Source organism: Neoarius graeffei, chromosome 6, assembly GCF_027579695.1.
Source record: "Neoarius graeffei isolate fNeoGra1 chromosome 6, fNeoGra1.pri, whole genome shotgun sequence".
Classification (NCBI taxonomy): domain Eukaryota; kingdom Metazoa; phylum Chordata; class Actinopteri; order Siluriformes; family Ariidae; genus Neoarius; species Neoarius graeffei.
Window position 1 is genome coordinate 60,366,450 of NC_083574.1, and position 19,973 is coordinate 60,386,422.

General features: G+C 43.4%; 1 protein-coding gene across 2 annotated transcripts in view; it reads left to right on the top strand.

Annotated features, from left to right (window-relative positions):
• The first annotated feature begins 3,130 nt into the window (after window positions 1-3,130).
• The window catches only part of bcar1 (BCAR1 scaffold protein, Cas family member), a 168,059-nt gene continuing 151,216 nt past the window's right edge, over window positions 3,131-19,973 (top strand). For both annotated transcript variants that reach the window (XM_060923959.1, XM_060923961.1), the window contains exon 1: window positions 3,131-3,548. In XM_060923959.1, the coding sequence (XP_060779942.1) occupies window positions 3,537-3,548 (12 nt within the window). In that variant the 5' untranslated portion in view covers window positions 3,131-3,536. The remainder of the gene's footprint in view (window positions 3,549-19,973) is intronic.

Below are 19,973 nucleotides of genomic sequence, written 5' to 3' on the forward strand. Positions count from 1 at the left end.
CGGTGTAGTTTTCATCAGTAGTGTTAGCAAATACTAATAAAGCAGTCAAGCCAGTGCTGTCGAGAGCAAGTAGCACAGGCTAATGACCGAGATACTAAGATTTCTGTCTCCAGACTCTTACACGCATGTTCGTGTATTTTTCACTCATACTTAAGTATTCATTTCCTTCTGTAATTTATTTAGTTACTTTTAAAATCAGCATTGACAACTGCACACAACGGAGCGACCTGGCAGCCAAAATTATTTCAGTCTTCCATATTTAACAAACCATGTTTGTTTACAAATTGTCACAGTTGCTTGCTAGCACAGAAGTTTTACATCTCTGACACATCTCTTTTCCACTTTTTCGATGTCCATTGGTATGTTTTTCTCCTATAAATATGCGTGAAGAATATATAATGAAGTTTTGGTAGCCTTTCAGGTGTTCAACACGTCTTTCTCTTTCCTGGCGAACACAGAAATGATTGTACGCATGGGCAGCAGAAAAGTCTCTCATTGGATATTTGCGTGCCGACGTGTGACATTGTGTTGTCTTGACAACGTGCAATATCGTAACGGTATTGCATGCTCATTCTCCATTGGGTAGAGTGGCATAATACACGTAGGATAAGCGATATGATAACAATATTGCATGCTATCGAATCAAATTGAATGAAACCTGCTAGAAGGGAATAGAATACATGTTTTTATTCTATTGAAAACATGTCCTGTCTGTATAATAATCCATAATATTAGCTAAATATGGCCCGTGATATTTCGATGTTGAATGTGCTTCTCTGTTTTCTCTCTTGAAATCAACTGTATAAATGCAACGCTTAGGGTAATGTTTTTGTCAGCGGTGGCTGTCCATCACTAGCGATGATGACTGCTTCATTAGGATGCGCAGAAACGCAGATGGGCCACAAGGCCCCCACCAGAGCAACAGAGTCGCCCGTAGTGGTGGCATGGACAGTCCAGCCGAGCCGCCATGGAAATGTTTGGCCTTGTGAGCTCTCACATACTATTCTCCTTTTCTAACGAAGTGTCTTGCATGGTAACGTAAGACAAACAATGTCATGCCCCCATCGTATTGTCTGTCTGGACCTCCAGACCTGATGCCAAGTGGTGCATAAAAGTGCCAGATAGGTAGGGAAGTTGCCCCACAGTGACAACTGACTTTGCCAGGTGATGCCATCCATTGGCCATTTGAGTGGCTCTTCCACATGCCATCTGGTGGTGCGCCATTGACCTTGTTGGGTTCATCTGCCACATTGCACCGAAAAGCGCCCTGCTGCCAGCACTTATTGGTGATGTACTATTTAACCCATAGCTGGAACCCAGGCAGGTGCTACCACTCCAGATCAGAGCCAACCTGGGAGCAATGGTGATCAAGGAGTAACTCCACTTTCCCCTTTATCACCACTTTCCCCAAGACATGAGACTCACCACCGGTTGCAGTTTAAAATCATACCCAGGACTAAATAAGGCATGGCAGTCCTGCTTATACAAAGCGAATAAGGTACAGTGATATCCATCCATCATCTGTAGCCGCTTATCCTGTTCTACAGGGTCACAGGCAAGCTGGAGCCTATCCCATCCAACTATGGATGAGAGGTGGGGTACACCCTGGACAAGTCACCAGGTCATCGCAGGGCTGACACAGAGACAAACAACCATTCACACTCAATTTAGAGCCACCATTTAAAGCCTCAGTCACAACCGGCCGTACGTGCTCCTACGGCCGGTCTACGTGCAAAAAACGCAAGAAACGCACGGAGGGTGCGCGTGAAATGCACGGGGGGCGCGCATGTGACGTGTGGATTTTCGAGCCGTAGACTGGCTGCAGACTGGCCGCAGAGGTTCTTTGTCATGTCAAACAAACTCTACGGGCGCTTAGGTTTTTTTCAGGTTGCAAGACAAACTTACGGCCAACGCACGTCTTTCTCCATGAACAAAAAAAACGCAGCGATTTGGGAAACACCAAAAATCACACGGCCAAAAAATCGTACATCTGGTTGTGACCTAGGCTTAACCTACCCTGCATGTCTTTTGACTGTGGGGGAAACTGGAGCACCCGGAGGAAACCCACACAGATAAGAGGAGAACATGCAAACTCCACACAGAAAGGCCCTCGCTGACCACTGGGCTCAAACCCAGAACCTTCTTGCTCTGAGGCGACAGTGCTAACCACTACACCACTTCGTCTCTGTACAGTAATGTTTTAATGACCTGAACAACAGTGTGTGCTTTGTTGTCGATTTATCCATCCATCCTTTACCAGTAGCCGCTTATCCTGTCCTACAGGGTCGCAGGCAAGCTGGAGCCTATCCCAGCTAACTATGGGTACAGCGAGGGCTGACACAGAGACAAACAACCATTCACATCTACGGTCAATTTAGAGCCACCAATTTGCCATGGACTGTCGGGGAAACCGGAGCACCCGGAGGAAACCCACACATACCCCTTTTCCACCAAATCAGTTCCAGGGCTGGTTCGGGGCCAGTGCTGGTTCACAACTCGTTGAACTTGCGAGCCAGCTGAGAACCAGTTTGCTTTTCCGTAGCTCGCGGTGCTAAGGGAAGCCACGTCAGTTACGTCGCTACGTTTGCATAAACCTTGGCGCGAATATCGAAGCAAAAACAACGCGGAAGAAGCAGCATCAGCAACAACAACAACAACAATAATAATAATAATGGATGACTTCGCATTTGTACAGCTGCTGCTTCTCGTCGCTTAAAAATGGCGATCTTTCGCGGTCTTGTTATTGTTGTTGGTCTTAACAACTCCGCCTCCTCCGTTGACGTAAGCGGTTCTTTCCTCTGGCCCAGCAGAGAGTTGGTGCTAGCCTGGAACCGGTTTTTCTGGCCCCAGAGCCAGTTCTTTGTCAGTGGAAACAGAGAACCCGGTTCCAAACTAAGCACTGGCCCCGAACCAGCCCTGGTGGAAAAGGGGCATCAGATAGCAAACTCTACACAGAGTTCGAACCCAGAACCTTCTTGCTCTGAGGCGACAGTGCTAACCACTACTACACCACCGTGCCACCTGATTCATCTCATCTCATCTCATCTCATCTCATCTCATAATGGAGTCTGTCCCTTTAAACAAAACTTGACGATTCCGTCAGAGCGCGCGCGCGCACCCAGACAGCACAGTCCCGATTCAGCTGCGATCGCACAAGCGCAATCCTTCCGAGCGCATCGGGAAAGTGCGTTTCTCCAACATACTGCATTCCCATCACTCAAAGCACAACACTAGTGCGTCTGTCCGAGATTCCAGACGGAACCGGTGAGACTGTGGAGCGCCGGATCGGAGAGCTGGCTCTTTAAACGCGCCTCTGCGCTCGATTCCCCTGCTTTCCTTTCGGCGATCGGGGAATATCCGCGACATTTCCTGCAAACTTCAGCACGCAAGGCGGAGCGCGACTCGCCACACGGGGAAGCATGGAATAGACCAAGGTGAAGAAGATCTGTGCTTCCTTGTCGGTTCAGAAACGCAGCAGATCCGGTCTGTTCAAGATCTTCAAGCAAGACAGAGAGTGGACAGAGAAGGACTACAAGATGTCCATTCCGGTAAGAAAAGACAGAAGATCTGTCCTGTTTTTATGAATCTCCAAAACACAGAAGCAGCACTCAGAGATTTGGGTTCATGATGTTCTACTGTAGTGCGTAAAGTTGCGCTTGGTGTCGGATTTCCATATCATGGATCAGATGCTGAGTGTGCGTTCCACACAGCACTGTGACACCCTGGACAGGGCGCACTGACCACTGCTGCTGACAGGAGCTCTCAGAAACAATTACAAAACCACACTGACAGTGCAGAGAGGGGAAAAACAACAACAACTCCAGTGTAGTGTCCAGCTTCAAAAACGCATACTTGGGAATTAAATAAAGTAAGCAGAAAGCCTCATCTCATCTCATCTCATTATCTGTAGCTGCTTTATCCTGTCCTACAGGGTCGCAGGCAAGCTGGAGCCTATCCCAGCTGACTACGGGCGAAAGGCGGGGTACACCCTGGACAAGTCGCCAGGTCATCACAGGGCTGACACATAGACACAGACAACCATTCACACTCACATTCACACCTACGCTCAATTTAGAGTCACCAGTTAACCTAACCTGCATGTCTTTGGACTGTGGGGGAAACCGGAGCACCCGGAGGAAACGGGGAGAACATGCAAACTCCGCACAGAAAGGCCCTCGCCGGCCACGGGGCTCGAACCCGGACCTTCTTGTTGCGAGGCGACGGCGTTAACCACTACACCACCAGTATAGTATTAGTACTATACTGGGTGGTTTTTTTTTTTTTTTTTGCTTTTAGTTTGCACCTTTACTTTAGAAAGAAAGAAAGCACAACTTTTATTCATCACACACTTGTGAAATTTCTTCTCTGTATTTAACCCATCTGAAACAGTGAACACACATGTACATACCCAGAGCAGTGGGTAGCCATGCTAACAGCACCTGGGGAGCAGTTGGGAGGCACCTCAGCCCAAGGCCGTCCCATATTAACCTAACTGCATGTCCTTGGGGGAAACCGGAGCACCTGGAAGAAACCCACGCAGACACGGGGAGAACATGCAAACTCCACACAGAAAGGCCCTCGCCGGCCGCTGGGTTCGAACCCAGGACCTTCTTGCTGTGAGGCGAAAGCGCTAACCACTCACAGCAAGAAGGTTCTGGGTTCAAGCTCAGCAGCCGGCGAGGGCCTTTCTGTGTGGAGTTTGCATGTTCTCTCCGTGTCTGCGTGGGTTTCCTCCACAGTCCAAAGACATGCAGGTTAGGTTAACTGGTGACTCTAAATTGACCGTAGGTGTGAATGTGAGTGTGAATGGTTGTCTGTGTCTATGTGTCAGCCCTGTGATGACCTGGCGACTTGTCCAGGGTGTACCCCACCTTTCGCCCGTAGTCAGCTGGGATAGGCTCCAGCTTGCCTGCGACCCTGTAGAACAGGATAAAGCGGCTACAGATAATGGATGGATGCCTTTTCTTTGTATTATTTCTTCCACCTATTTATTTATTTGTAATTGGCATTCATGGTGGACAGCAAATTAAGAATTTCATTGTGCAAGAGGACATTTCCTTCCTGTGCATATGGCAATAAACACTTTGAACTTGAACTTATGCAGCTACTATGTGTATAGGTCTAGGCCAAGGCGCCTTTCGTGCATTAGTTCAAGTTCAAAGTGTTTCTTGTCAAAATAAAAGCAAAAAAAGAAAACCCCCAGTATAGTACAAAATAAAGGTAAATGTAGTGCAAAATAGGTAGTGTAATACAAAAATAAGGCCATGATCGGACGTAGTAGCAAAAAGGGCAGTAATGTGCAAATATGTTTAAAAAAAAAAAAAGGCATGAGGCTTTCTGCTTACTTTATTTAATTCCCAAGTATGCATTTTTGAAGCTGTAATTGTAATTGGCATTCATGGTGGATGGCAAACTAAGAATTTCATTGTGTAAGAGGCAGGCCTGGAATTTCGTCATTTTAGGGGCAAGGCCACTTGGCCTTTTGTGCTGTCAATTTTTTGAGGGCACGAAGGCCAAAAGCCATGGCACCAAGGCCATAAAATAAAACAATGCTTTTAAGTTCACATCTATAATGAATTTAATTTAAGGACTAATGACTCTTCTGAGGAAGATTGGAGTCTCAGTCGAAACTATCAAGCAGGTAAAGAAACATCTCCTACACTATTATGTCTGAAGATAAGAAAATATTGAACACATCTAAACTTATCAATCCATCACTCACTTCAAAAATTGTAAAACTTATTAAACCTATATCCTCCCATAATTTTTGTTCAGTTGACACCGAATGTGCAAGAGCATCTTCAGACTGTACTACTACGCAGATTTTTGATTAATCAAAATTGAGCCTGGGGCGGCACGGTGGTGTAGTGGTTAGCGCTGTCGCCTCACAGCAAGAAGGTCCTGGGTTCGAGCCCCGGGGCCGGCGAGGGCCTTTCTGTGTGGAGTTTACATGTTCTCCCCGTGTCCGTGTGGGTTTCCTCCGGGTGCTCCGGTTTCCCCCACAGTCTAAAGACATGCAGGTTAGGTTAACTGGTGGCTCTAAATTGACCGTAGGTGTGAATGTGAGTGTGAATGGTTGTCTGTGTCTATGTGTCAGCCCTGTGATGACCTGGCGACTTGTCCAGGGTGTACCCCGCCTTTCGCCCGTAGTCAGCTGGGATAGGCTCCAGCTTGCCTGCGACCCTGTAGAAGGATAAAGCGGCTAGAGATAATGAGATGAGATGAGATGAAAATTGAGCCTGGAGTACATCAAAATGTTTGACTGTAAATGGAACATATACTAGAATGTATATGAAAATGAATAAAAGTAAATGTTAATGTTGTAATGACGCCAAAAACAATGAGATAAAATCTCTTGCGATGGTGATCTCGTCAAGATGGCAGCAGTTACACTTCGGTTAAACAGCAAAAAGAAACATATAATACTAGTAACAAAACAACGCTAACTGCATAGATTAAAAAAGTGGCTATGAACAGACAACAGCACATATCACGTATCATATTACGGCAGGAACAAGCAGTAGTAACATCCATGACCTTACGCTTAAAGCTCGACAAAGGAAAAACTTGACAGCAAGCTAATTAGCATTTGTTACCAGCTACAGTCGGTACTCGGCACGTTAAAAGTGGGTCAACGTTGTAACGACATAACGTTACTGTACAAGCAATGCTTATTTAACTGTAACAAACTTAAGCCCTATATGTTGAAATTCCTATCTTATTCTTTTGCTAATTTATCACACAGTCTTACCTCAGTCAACTTCTTCCCTCCTTCTGTGAAAATTCAACGTCTCAGATGCGGACACAAGTGGGCGGGGGATGCGTTTGATTAAGTCTCCTGGTTGGCTGGTGATAGATTGGTGTCATTATAGCATGTCGGAGCGGTTCATGCCAGGCTCGAGTCCGATCTACCACTGATGAGTTGCCCAATAAGAATCCAGAATGTCATCAAAAGACGTATTTTTTTTTCAATAGACGCAGGTGATGTTAAAGCCTGTTGGCAGTCATGAGGCAGACTACAAAACTGCAAAACCGCAGGGCATCAAGGCCACTGTGGCCTTACGGCAGATATTTTTTTCCAAGGGCACAAGGCCAAATTGAGAGGGCACGAGGGCCATGGCCCTCATGAAATTCCTGCCCTGGTAAGAGGACATGTCCTTACTGTGCATATGACAATAAAGATGAGATAAGATAGTCTTTTATTATCCCACAAAGGGAAATTTACATTGTTACAGCAGCAATATCTCATCTCATCATCTCATCTCATCTCATCTCATCTCATCTCATTATCTGTAGCCGCTTTATCCTGTTCTACAGGGTCGCAGGCAAGCTGGAGCCTATCCCAGCTGACTACGGGCGAAAGACGGGGTACACCCTGGACAAGTCGCCAGGTCATCACAAGGCTAGCAGCAATATATAAAGAGAAAAAGATAAGGCAGTGAAGGAGTAGTGCAAAAGTACTAAGTATACAAAAAAGGATATATATAAAAGAAATAAACTACAAATTTAGAGATAAAAAATTAACAAATTTGCATAAATTAACAGGTTTGCAGATATACAGTTCGCATAAGTGTATTACAAAGGTGGAATTGCACTTGTAAGTATTGCACAGGTATTATTACCAGTATTACACTTTGAACTTGAACTAATGCAGCTACTATGTGTATAGGTCTTGGGCAAGGTGCCTTTAGTGCGCAAGCTGTTTAGTGACAAGTTAATTAACACGGGGTGGGTGGAGGGGGGATATCAATTTTACTAAACTAGCTTTTGCATCAAGCTTTGCTTTAGTGATTTTAATAATTTAATGTGAAGCAAATGCTGACTCTACGATGCAGAAAACTACCTGGTTAAATCAAACACAAAGGAAAGACTGTGATGGAAAATGAAAACGTGTTGTACTTTGTGCGCGAGTGGGACAAGAGAAGCCCAAACCCCTGCGAATGACAGAAATAGCGCGCGCATAACGTGCATGCGCAACAGGCATAACACAGCGCGTACTGTTTATAGAGCCAATATTAGATTGTAAGTGAGCATGGAAACAGCCTCTGTGTGCTCAGATACAACTCGACCGTTTAAAAAAAAATTATTTTACGGTCGCAGTGACCACTTCTTAATTGAGGTCTTAGGCATAATTCATGTCAGTTTGTTTGCAGCAGGCGGAAATGACGGTGTTGAAATTACCTTGGTGACGTACGTCAGCAGCAGGTGAAAAGTAAACACAGTTGTCCGGTACTTTATCCAGACTGTGTCATGGAAACCCTATTAATAAATTTATTTCCATCACGCTACAAGTGATGTAACGTTTCTGTAGTCTGTGTATCAAATGGCACCCTAAAAGGCCCCATAGCCCAAGTGTATTATAGATAGAGCAGCATAACACTGGACACTAATCTAATACAGTGCATTATAGGATTTCCTGAACAAACTGCATTAATGCATATACTACAATACCTTATAAATGTACAGCGGATAATATTTTGCACAAACCTGCTCTATCTTGCACCATGGAAGATGGAGGAGGGTGCAGAAAGAGGACAGAACCAACATGGGAGAGCGGGAGAGAGTAAGTGTGGGGCATCAAATCTGTACCTGCTATTGCTACACATTTAAATTAAATTTAAATGGGGTGGTGTAGTGGTTAGCGCTGTTGCCTCACAGGAAGAAGGTTCTGGGTTCGAGCCCAGTGGCCGACAAGGGCCTTTCTGTGTGGAGTTTGCATGTTCTCCCCGTGTCTGCGTGGGTTTCCTCCGGGTGCTCCGGTTTCCCCCACAGTCCAAAGACATGCAGGTTAGGTTAACTGGTGACTCTAAATTGACCGTAGGTGTGAATGTGAGTGTGAATGGATGTTTGTCTCTGTGTGTCAGCCCTGAGATAACCTGGTGACTTGTCCAGGGTGTACCCCGCCTCTTGCCCATAGTCAGCTGGGATAGGCTCCAGCTTGCCTGCGACCCTGTAGAACAGAATAAGCAGCTACAGATGGATGGATAGATGGGTTGGCATGGTGGCGTAGTGGTTAGCACTGTCGCCTCCCAGGAAGAAGGTTCTGGGAGTTTTCATGTTCTCCCCGTGTCTGCATGGTTTTCCTCCGGGTGCTCTGGTTTCCCCTACAGTTCAAAGACATGCAGTTAGGTTAACATGGGGCGGCCTTGGGCTGAAGTGCCTTTGAGCAAGGTACCTAACCCCTGACTGCTCCCTGGGCGCTGTAGTGTGGCTGCCCACTGCTCTGGGTGTGTGTGCACGTGTGTTCACTGCTTCAGATGGGTTAAATGCAGAGGATGAATCTCACTGTGCTTGAAGTGTGCATGTAACAAATAAAGGTTTCTTCTTAAAAATGAAAAACACAACACATCCATCCATTATCCATAACTGCTTATCCTGTGCGTGGTCACGGGCAAGTTGGAGCCTATCCCAGCTGACTATGGGTGAGAGGCAGGGTATACCCTGGACAAGTTGCCAGGTCATCACTGGGCTGACACATAGAGACAAACAACCATTCACACTCACGGTCAATTTAGAGCCACCAATTAACCTAACCACCAGCAAGTATCGTAGTGGTTAGTGTGTCCACTTCTCGATTGAGAGATCACGAGTTCTACTCATGGTTGGGTCATACCAAAGACCATCATAAAAATAGTGCCTACTGACATACAGATGTGAGTGGGGAGTCAAACTCTCGCGGTTACCAGAGGACTAGCCCTCCACTGTAATCCTAGCTATGTAATATAGGCAAGAGGCCAAGGGCTACGAAACAGAGATCGGCGCCACCAATGGTGCGGGAAGGACTTTGAATTAACCTAACCTCTTTGGACTCTGGGGGAAACCGGAGCACCTGGAGGAAACCCATGCAGACACGGGGAGAAGATGTAAACTCCACACAGAGAGGCCCCCGCCGGCCACTGGGCTCAAACCCAGAACCTTCTTGCTGTGAGGTGACAGTGCTAACCACTACACTGCTGTGCCACCTAACAACAGCATCATAGAAATTTGCAGGGACATGCCTGATAATAAACACATTCAAAATGTGGTGAAGCTTTCTGGAAGGAGTCTCCAGTGTCCGTACTGTAACCGATGGAGGTGATGCCTTCAGTCCAGACGACTTTGCACTTTCTGCTTTCTTGGTAACATGACAAAATGCCTTTTTTTTAATCTTATTAATTTCAAAAGAGAAAGCATGACAGACTGGTGAAGAAATGACAGTATATAACTGCTATAATGCACGTGATAACAGGAACTAACTTGTTTTCAGGATGTTCCACAACATTAAATGGAGCTATAAATGGATAAAAATTATAATCATTGATAAATTACTGTTTCCATAAGAGAAATAATACCGTATACATCTCTTATACTAGTACATTAGTACTATTAGTCTCATCTCATCTCATCTCATTATCTCTCGCCGCTTTATCCTGTTCTACAGGGTCGCAAGCAAGCTGGAGCCTATCCCAGCTGACTACGGGCGAAAGGCGGGGTACACCCTGGACAAGACGCCAGTTCATCACAGGGCTGACACATAGACACAGACAACCATTCACACTCACATTCACACCTACGGTCAATTTAGAGTCACCAGTTAACCTAACCTGCATGTCTTTGGACTGTGGGGGAAACCGGAGCACCCGGAGGAAACCCACGCGGACACGGGGAGAACATGCAAGCTCTGCACAGAAAGGCCCTCGCCGACCATGGGGCTCGAACCCGGACCTTCTTGCTGTGAGGCAACAGTGCTAACCACTACACCACCGTGCCGCTCCAGTACTATTAGTGTATACGTTTAAGTTTTAGGTCATACTATTATATTTAAAACTAAAGATTACTAAAGGCTAACAGGCAAACAGCGAAAAGAGCCATTTGAAGACCACAACCACAGTAAAAACATTTCATTTCCAGTCACTAGACATCTAGAACTCAAGATGCTCATTAATTAACTATTTACCCCTTAAAGCAGTTGCTACAGCCACCCTGAGGCGAAGTGGCCAAGTGGTTAGAGCACTAGACCACTAAGCAAACGGTCCCCGGTTTGAGCCTCGCCTCGGACGGTGATCTGGGGCTCGCCTCCTGTCCACCCAGCAGTGAATGGGGACCTGGTGGAAACACTGGGGAAGTTAAAGGCTGCGAGGAAAGGAACTGGCCACCCTACCTCACCATGCCGACGGCCTAGACAGAATGTGCTCTCTAACAGGCACTCCCCAGCGTATGTACGAAAAACGTATATGGGACTCTTTGACTTTGACAGCTACCCTTGTATATGTATATACTGTTCACCCTTAGAACATCTCATCTCATCTCATTATCTGTAGCCGCTTTATCCTGTTCTACAGGGTCGCAGGCAAGCTGGAGCCTATCCCAGCTGACTACGGGCGAAAGGCGGGGTACACCCTGGACAAGTCGCCAGGTCATCACAGGGCTGACACACAGACACAGACAACCATTCACATTCACACCTACGGTCAATTTAGAGTCACCAGTTAACCTAACCTGCATATCTTTGGACTGTGGGGGAAACCGGAGCACCCGGAGGAAACCCACGCGGACACGGGGAGAACATGCAAACTCCACACAGAAAGGCCCTCGTCGGCCACGGGGCTTGAACCCAGGACCTTCTTGCTGTGAGGCGACAGCGCTAACCACTACACCACCGTGCCGCCCCCTTAGAACATATTTACAAGAAAAAAAAAGTCTAAAGACAAGGTTTTGCTCATATCAGTTTTCTCCTTCATTATGTTGAAACAATCATGACATATCATACATTTTTGAAAAGATAGCATGACACAGAATACAAAAATCACTCATAAAGTTATGTTTTAACATTCACCAGCTCACAGGCAGTGTCTGAAAGGTGAGTAATACCTGTGTGAAAACCAATCTTCACATTTTACATGAAGAATTCATGTCAAATGGTGTACAATAAATGATTACTGCAACTTTACAAAGATGCTTTATATAACATTGTTCAATTATCTTTTCAAAATGCATACATTTTATCACAAATATTCACCTGGGATACCTGTAAAGGGTAAAATACGTATGTAGAGGCAAATTCAGAGTCGTCAAATGTCGTCATTATGGTGCATACACGCCGGCATCATATGTCGTCATTATGGGATATACACGGGGTCGTCATTAAGGGGTAAAGAATTAAAGACTAGCAAAGACAGGGGTAGAAATGCAAATTCTGTCCATACAAGAAGAGAGGGGATTAGTGTGCAGTTGGTGAATGGCATATTCGAGTGAAAAATGGAGTAGCCAGATCCCGTATGTACACTCGGCACTCAGGACATCTAATACCAAGACGACAGTCACACGCACGCATTTTAACAAGTTGCACAATAAGGACACGGAGTGTATTGTGTACAATGGCTTGACTGTATCTTCTGCTCAAATCACTCCAGTGCTGGTGTCTTCTCAGTAATGAGAAAATTGCGTAGCATATAAAATGGTCTTAGAGTACGAACAGCTCTACTTTTATAAATTTGACAGCTAAAACAATGAGCCAGTGTGTCAGCCTGATAGTTACCAGTTGAATATATGTGGACCTGAAAGCCTTTTTCCCCTCTAGTGAGGCATTACAGTTCAGTAGTTCTTGCGCAGTATATTCTTGAAAACAACACTAACTGCATGCTCAGGAATTCTCCTTATACGCATGGCTGCATATGAACATGCACTCACACGAATCTTAGTCTTACATAAATTCATCATCTCAGGCTCTGAAATATTCAGCAGTATGCATATTGATGAAAGATAGCGTTTATCACTGAGCACGAGTCCTTTAAGGTTAGCCTTGATTTCGTTTAGTCCATACAGTAAGTAAGCTTATCAAAGTGCTAATCTAGAATCAGTTGCCAGAAGTGCTGTACCGTCGTATGGATGGTAAAAGCTAATCAGACCCCTGTGCCAGACATTTTCTGGCTCTCTTTTCAACTTGTGCAGCTCAGTTTGGAAAGCTCACATCACTTTCTGACAGTGGAGTTGTGTAGCACTAGGTTAAGTGGGGCCTCTGCAGGGAACACAGCAGCCAGGGAACACACACACACACACACACACACACACACACACACACACACACACACACACACACACACATATATATATATACATACACACACACACACACACACACACACACGCACTACTCTGAAGTCTGACATTTGGTGCATGTCATAGATGATACACCACATACATATTAATAATCGGCCAAGGTAAGCCTTTGCATTTCAATCATCCCAAAGCCACCGGGGCCATTCGTGCGGGGTTGCCCTGGCAACTGGAAGCCAATAGCCAGTCTTCCTCTACGTGTCTCATATTGGTTTTGGGAAGACGGAGATTATGATGTAGCACGTTTATAATACATTGTAAAAAAGGGTAGGATTCTAGCATATCCTATTGACAGGACCAAAGGATGCAGTACATGCTGAAGCTTGCAAAAGACATTGCGACACGCACATTCCTCTAGAGATATCGTTCCCTTCTCTCTGTCTCTCTCTTTTTCTCTCTCTCCCTCTCTCTCTCTCACACACATACACACACAGAGTCACACATCAGTGCTCTCAGTTTAGAGGCCTGTAGCACATATGGTAGACACATCTTTATTCGCATTTAATGATTGAGGAGCTCTCTGCTTTTCCCAAGCCTACACACACACACACACACACACACACACACACACACACACACACACACACACACACACACACACAGAGGAAGAGTCTTTATCCAGCAGTCAGCTGGCACATTCATTTGTCTGTAGATGACAACTCAGCAGATCATTTATGCTCTGAACTGCTGCAGGTATAGACATTAGGATTCTTAATGTGCGTATAAATATTTAGATGTCCGCAGGCCTCTTTACAATTTCCTTGAATAATTTCCTTATATGTTACAAAATATACGGTGTATGCTCATTGAAACCAGTTTAATACTATAGAATATTATACTTTAGATACAATGAAGTCTGTCATATATATCAGTGAAACACGCATATACAGAACAGCTGAACATTCTTGCAGTCATCCCAGAAGAAATCTTTTCTGTGCGCACGCACACATGTGTTGAAAAAGAGAGATCAGTGTGGTTATTTGCATGCACTGCATACATCTATGCAAGAGCGAGGCAGACATGATTGAGTAAAAGAAGCTGCCATGTGTTTTGACATGTCTGGGTGTGTACATGATGTGATGCTGTTGGAGGATGATAATATGAAAATGTGGTATTAAACTCGCGTGTTCATGTGCTGTTCTCTGTCAGTCAGATGCGCCTGTGTGTTGGTGTGTTTGAGTGTTAAGGGTTAAGCTTGAGAGAGTGAAAGGAAATCTCTCTTTCTGATATAACATGGGAAGGGGATGCGGGTATGGAATTACTCTGTGTATGTGTGTGAGAGGCTGTAGGCTGGTACCAAAACATATTTTGTAGTCTGGTCACACAGTCTCACGTTCTCACTGCCATACACACCCTCTCTCTTTTTGCATTCTCCTGTATTGTTCTGGACCATTTTTGAGTATGCTTGTGTTCACAGCAAGAAATACAATCAAATGTAGTAGATCAAAAAAATTATATGATGGACTATAGTCAAGTGCAAACATTTGCATCCCCAAGGGCAAAATAAAGTGTGTGTGTGTGTGTGTGTGTGTGTGTGTGTGTGTGTGTGTGTATCTATCAGGGTTCTAACTAGACCAAAATCAGTCATAAAGGGGTTCAGGGGCCTAAGCTCATCAGTTTTACGTGCTCGGAGATGCATTCTAGTGCATTTCCTGGCACTTGGAGACCTCCCTGAAAGTCACTCTTTTATTTGCCAAAAGCTGCCATGATTGGTTTTGATTGAAGACTTATTCAACTATATTGGTGACATATTTATGGAATAAGAATAAAACAACCAGTTGATGTGTCAGCTTTATTTTCAGCTTCAGCTATTCAATTACAATACATGACTATCCAGATCTAACCCATATCTATGCAATGGTTTTTCATCAGTTTGCCAGGGACTGGCATGTATTACATGCGTTGCGTGTAAGTGCCTCTTAACACGGATGGCACTTTACCATGAACACAGCATAAGGAAGGAGGTAAACTGGACTAGCATGATCAGTGACAATCTCCACATGGAACTACTCGGGCAGCTATGCACTGGGCGCTTACGTGGACGGGGAGTGGAGTCCGACTGTAGAACATTCGCATGGCAGGGCGCTGTTGCCACTGCGTGGGGATAACAAGAGAAAATTTAAACAAAAGACCACATTTTCAAGATTGACAAGTCTTTTTATTAGTGTAGCGGAAACTTTTACAGGTGTTTTGGCAATATTGTGGGCGTAGCGGTAAGGAAACGTTGCGTATCGGCCCGATACACTGAAAAGGCCTAGTTAGAACTCTGATATATACACCCAGCCTTGAAGTTATTTGAGAAAGTGAAAATTTAATATATCCTAGACTCATTACACTTTTAAAATGTTTCAAACATTTTTCTATTTTAATTTTGACAATTATGGCCTACAGTGCAAAAAAAAGATCTCAAAATATGAAAATATTTCATTTCAAGTTTGAGTAAAACAGTATAAATACAATGTATCTCTCGGTCTAGTTCAATACACGCAACCACAATTATGGGGAAGACTGCTGACTTGACAGTTGTCCAGAAGATGATCATCGACACCCTCCACCAGTAGGGTAAGCCACAGAAGGTCATTGCTGAAAAGGCTGGCTGGAAAAGGTGCACAAGCAACAGGGATGACTGCAGCCTTGAGAGGATCATCATGAAAAGTTGATTCAAGAACTTGAGAGAGCTTCACAAGGAATGGACTGAGGCTGGTATCAGTGCATCAAGAGCCACCACGCACAGACGTCTTCAGGAAATGGGCTACAACTGTCACATTCCTAATATCAAGCCACTCCTGAACCAGAGACAATGTCAGAAGTGTCTTACCTGGGCTAAGGAGAGAAAGAACTGGAATGTTGCTCATTGGTCCAAAATCATCTTTTCAGATGAAAGTAAATTTTGCATTTCATTTGGAACTCAAGGTCCTAGAGTCTGGAGGAAGAGTGGAGAGGCACAGAATCCAAGCTGTTTGAAGTCCAGTGTGAAAGTTTCCACAGTCTGTGATGATTTGGGGTGCCATGTCATCTGCTGGTGCTGGTCCACTGTTTTATCAAGTCCAAAGTCAACGCAGCAGCAGTCTACCAGATTTTAGAGCACTTTATGCTTCCATCTGCTGACAACCTTTATGGAGATGCCTATTTCCTTTTCCAGCAGGACTTAAGACCTGCATACAGTGTCAAAACTACTACCAAATGGTTTGCTGACCATGATATTACTGTGCTGGATTGGCCAGCCAACTCGCCTGACCCTGAATCTCAGAGAAAATCTATGGGCTATTGTCAAGAGGAAGATGAGAAACACCCGACCCAAAAATACAGACGAGCTGAAGGCCACTATCAAAGCGACCTGGGCTTCAATAACACTTCAACAGTGCCACAGGCCGATTGCCCTCATACCATGCCACATCTGAGCAGTAATTCCTGGTAAAGTTGTCCTTACCAAGTACTGAGTGTATAAATGAATGTACTTTTCAGAAGTTGGACGTTTCTGTATTGTAAATCCTTTTTTTGATTGATCTTAGGAAATATTCTAATCATTTGAGATATTGGATTTCTGATTTTTGTGAGCTATAAGCAATTATCATCAAAATTAAAACAAAAAAATGGTTTAAATATTTCACTTTGTGGGTAATGAATATAGAATATCTGAAAGTTTACCTTTTTGAATTAAATTATGGAAAAAAAGATCTTTTTCATGATATTCTAATTGTTTGAGATGCACTAGTATGTTTGGCACCAGTGGGTAACTTTGTAACTCACCTGAGCTTCTGTGTCGAGCGCCAGGTTTTCCAGTTTCCTCTCATTTCCCAGAAACATGCTGGTAGGTGGAGCGGCTACTGTAAATTGTGCATTGTTTGATTGTGCAATTGTTTGTGCTTGGTGCCCTACAATGGACAAGAATCATGTCAGTTCTTGGTTTGTTCATGATGGTGTTGTAATGGTTAGCACTGTCGCCTTACAGCAAGAAGGGTCTGGGTTCGATCCTCATGGCTAACTGGGGTCTTTCTGTGTGGAGTTTGCATGTTCTCCTCATGCCTGTGTGGGTTTCCTCCAGGTGCTCCGGTTTCCGTCCAAATACATGTGGACTGGGTTAACTGGCTGTTCTAAATTGCCCATAGGTGTGAATTGTTGTTCGTGTTTGTGTTAGTGCTGCAATAGATTGGTGACCTGCTTAGATTGTACCATGACCCAATATCTTACTCTGGGATTGGCTCCAGATTCCCCCACAACCCTTATGGATAAGTGGTATAGATAATGGATGAAAATGATTAATCCCTCTTATATATGTACTGTATATATGTGTTCTCCTATAATGCATATACCCACCACTTGCCCTTATACAACATCTTGTGCATTATCTTTTGAATTCTTTGAAATGCTCTGAAAAGTACATTCCCCAACACAGTCTTTCTGGCATACTGTGATAACTTTGCCTGGCAAAACAAAACAAAGGAACAGAGAACTATCACGGGTACAAATTGCAGTGAAAACGAGTCTGTCTGCTGTAGACTAAAATGAGAAGTAGTTCACGTAGAATAGAAATCTTGTTTCAGTTAGTCAGGTATCAAACAAATCTGCCACTATTGTTTAAAAGTGATGTTTTTAACATCTCTTTCTTACAAAATGACTTGTATTTGAATATAACAAACTGCTCATGGGCCAGTTAGGGAGTTTAAGTGTTGTCCCTGACAAAAAAAAAAAAAGAAGTTTATTCATGTGTGCTTCTAGTATACTTCTTTTAAACTAAAAATAAGAGAGTATCCTTTCAGTTTACTTTTTATTTCCTGATCAGAGATATACTTAATAAAGTTATACATAAGTATACTTGGCTTATACTGAAAAGTGTATAGAAAAGTCTTAGTATATTAAGCTTATACTTAAACTTTTCATCAATATATACTTAACACAAGTGTAATAAAGTGTTAAAATATTTGTGCCTTATGTTTAAGTGTACTTGCCGTGTAGTTGTGTAGAGCTTGGATGTCAATTTCAGTTGTCATTGCCATGTTTTTATACTTTGGCATTTAATACAATGCTGCTTTAAATTTTGATTCTTAAAGAACATGAATATGTTCTTAATCCTGAGTATCTGTTGTTATTTTGTGAATTCTTACCTTTATAGCTTCATTGTAACTTAAGGTACAAAACACTTAAGTTGTCTACTGGCAGTGTACATGAGGTAAGGGTTCGGGCTAGAAAACTAATAGTATACCTAGAAGGGTAATTGCAGTATACTTCAAAACTAAAAAGTGGACTAGATGTATATAACCAGTAACTAATAGTATATTTCCAATATGTTATAAAGTATACTTTTATAAACTAAAAAGTGGACTAGAAGTGTGTAACGAGTAAACCAGTAGTATATTTCCAGTATACTACAAAGTATACTTTAGTAAACTAAAAAGTGGACTAGAAGTATAAAACAAGTAAACTCATAATATATTTCCAGTATATTATGAAGTATGCTTTTGTAAACTAAAGAGTGGACTACAAGTATAGAACTAGTAAACTATTAGTGTATATACATTTACTTGTGGTATACTTGCAGGACAAAATAAAAAATACTAGTTGTATACTCAAAGTTTACTTCCCTTAGACTTAAAGTATACTTTTTATAAACTAAAAGTGGGCCAGTTTAGTCCCAAAAAGTATTAGATTAATTTACTTACAAGTATACTGTAAGTACATTGATATCAGTATACTTGGTACACAAAAGTATACTTAAAGGAGATACGCAGAACCTTTATTTTTAAATAAATTTCTGAGTGGATAGTATCTCTATCCTTGACTCTTGTATGCTGCATAAATGGAAATAAAAAAAATATATTTTTGAGAGTTAAAATTGACCTCAAAGTTGGCATTCGAGCTGCCCTGCTGAGCCAGCCAGCCCTGAGTGCGTGACGTCACAGCGGTAACTGGTTTTAAGGCCGAGGCCTTTGACAGCTATAGACCAAAGTCATATAAATAAAAATTTACAGTGAAAGTCAGAAATACCGTTACCGACTTGCTCAACTAAGACTGATTTGACTTCATTGATTGTGGGTTGACTCTCATTAAAACAGGATGGGTGTTATAACTTATGCAGCATACATGTACATGCATGCATTTTCACTGATAAAACGTAAAAGGCTAATTAAATAATCAGATGAACTGAGACAATCACATTCTGAAGCAAATTAAATAATCTTATACCGGTAACTTAAACACACAATACAAGTTACATGTATTAATCTAAATGCAGGAAAAACAACGAGTGGTGTTTTTTTTTAATCCAAATGAGAGTTGGCGCTTACCCGTCTGTGTTCTCACTTCTTGAAGACTGACCTTGTGGCCGATTGTTTTGAAACAATCTGACTTTCAGTTGTTCGTTCAGTTCTCCGTTCATTCGCTTCTTCCACGTAAGGGCGAGATATTGCTGCTGAAGCAAGCATATCCAGTGGAGAAATCAGACGGCTGCTCCACTCATTCTCCATTTTCTCCATATGGAGTACTCCGCCATTACTGCTCGGCTCAGGCAATTACTAAAACCCGGGACGGGACATCACCGGTTTTAGCAACAACCGCGGGGAGGTCACTGCCTGAGTGATATGTCCCATTCTGTCCCGGGTTTAAAGCAACAACCCTCAGCTCACACTCCGGGAGAACTGGTGCAACTGAACTTACTTTCCTTTTCTTATAGTTTTATTTTCCTTTAATTGTTGATACTGCACCCTCTTTCAATATGGGCTTATAGCCAACGCTCCTCAACAGATCAGAGGTCTCGTACGAGTCTTCAGTAAAATGTGCAGAGCAGAGCAGAGACCACTTCGTAGGCACCCAATGTGCCCGTGAACTTCTCGCAAAACGCGTCCAAATCTTTGCAGTTTGAACATTCTTGGGCCATGAAT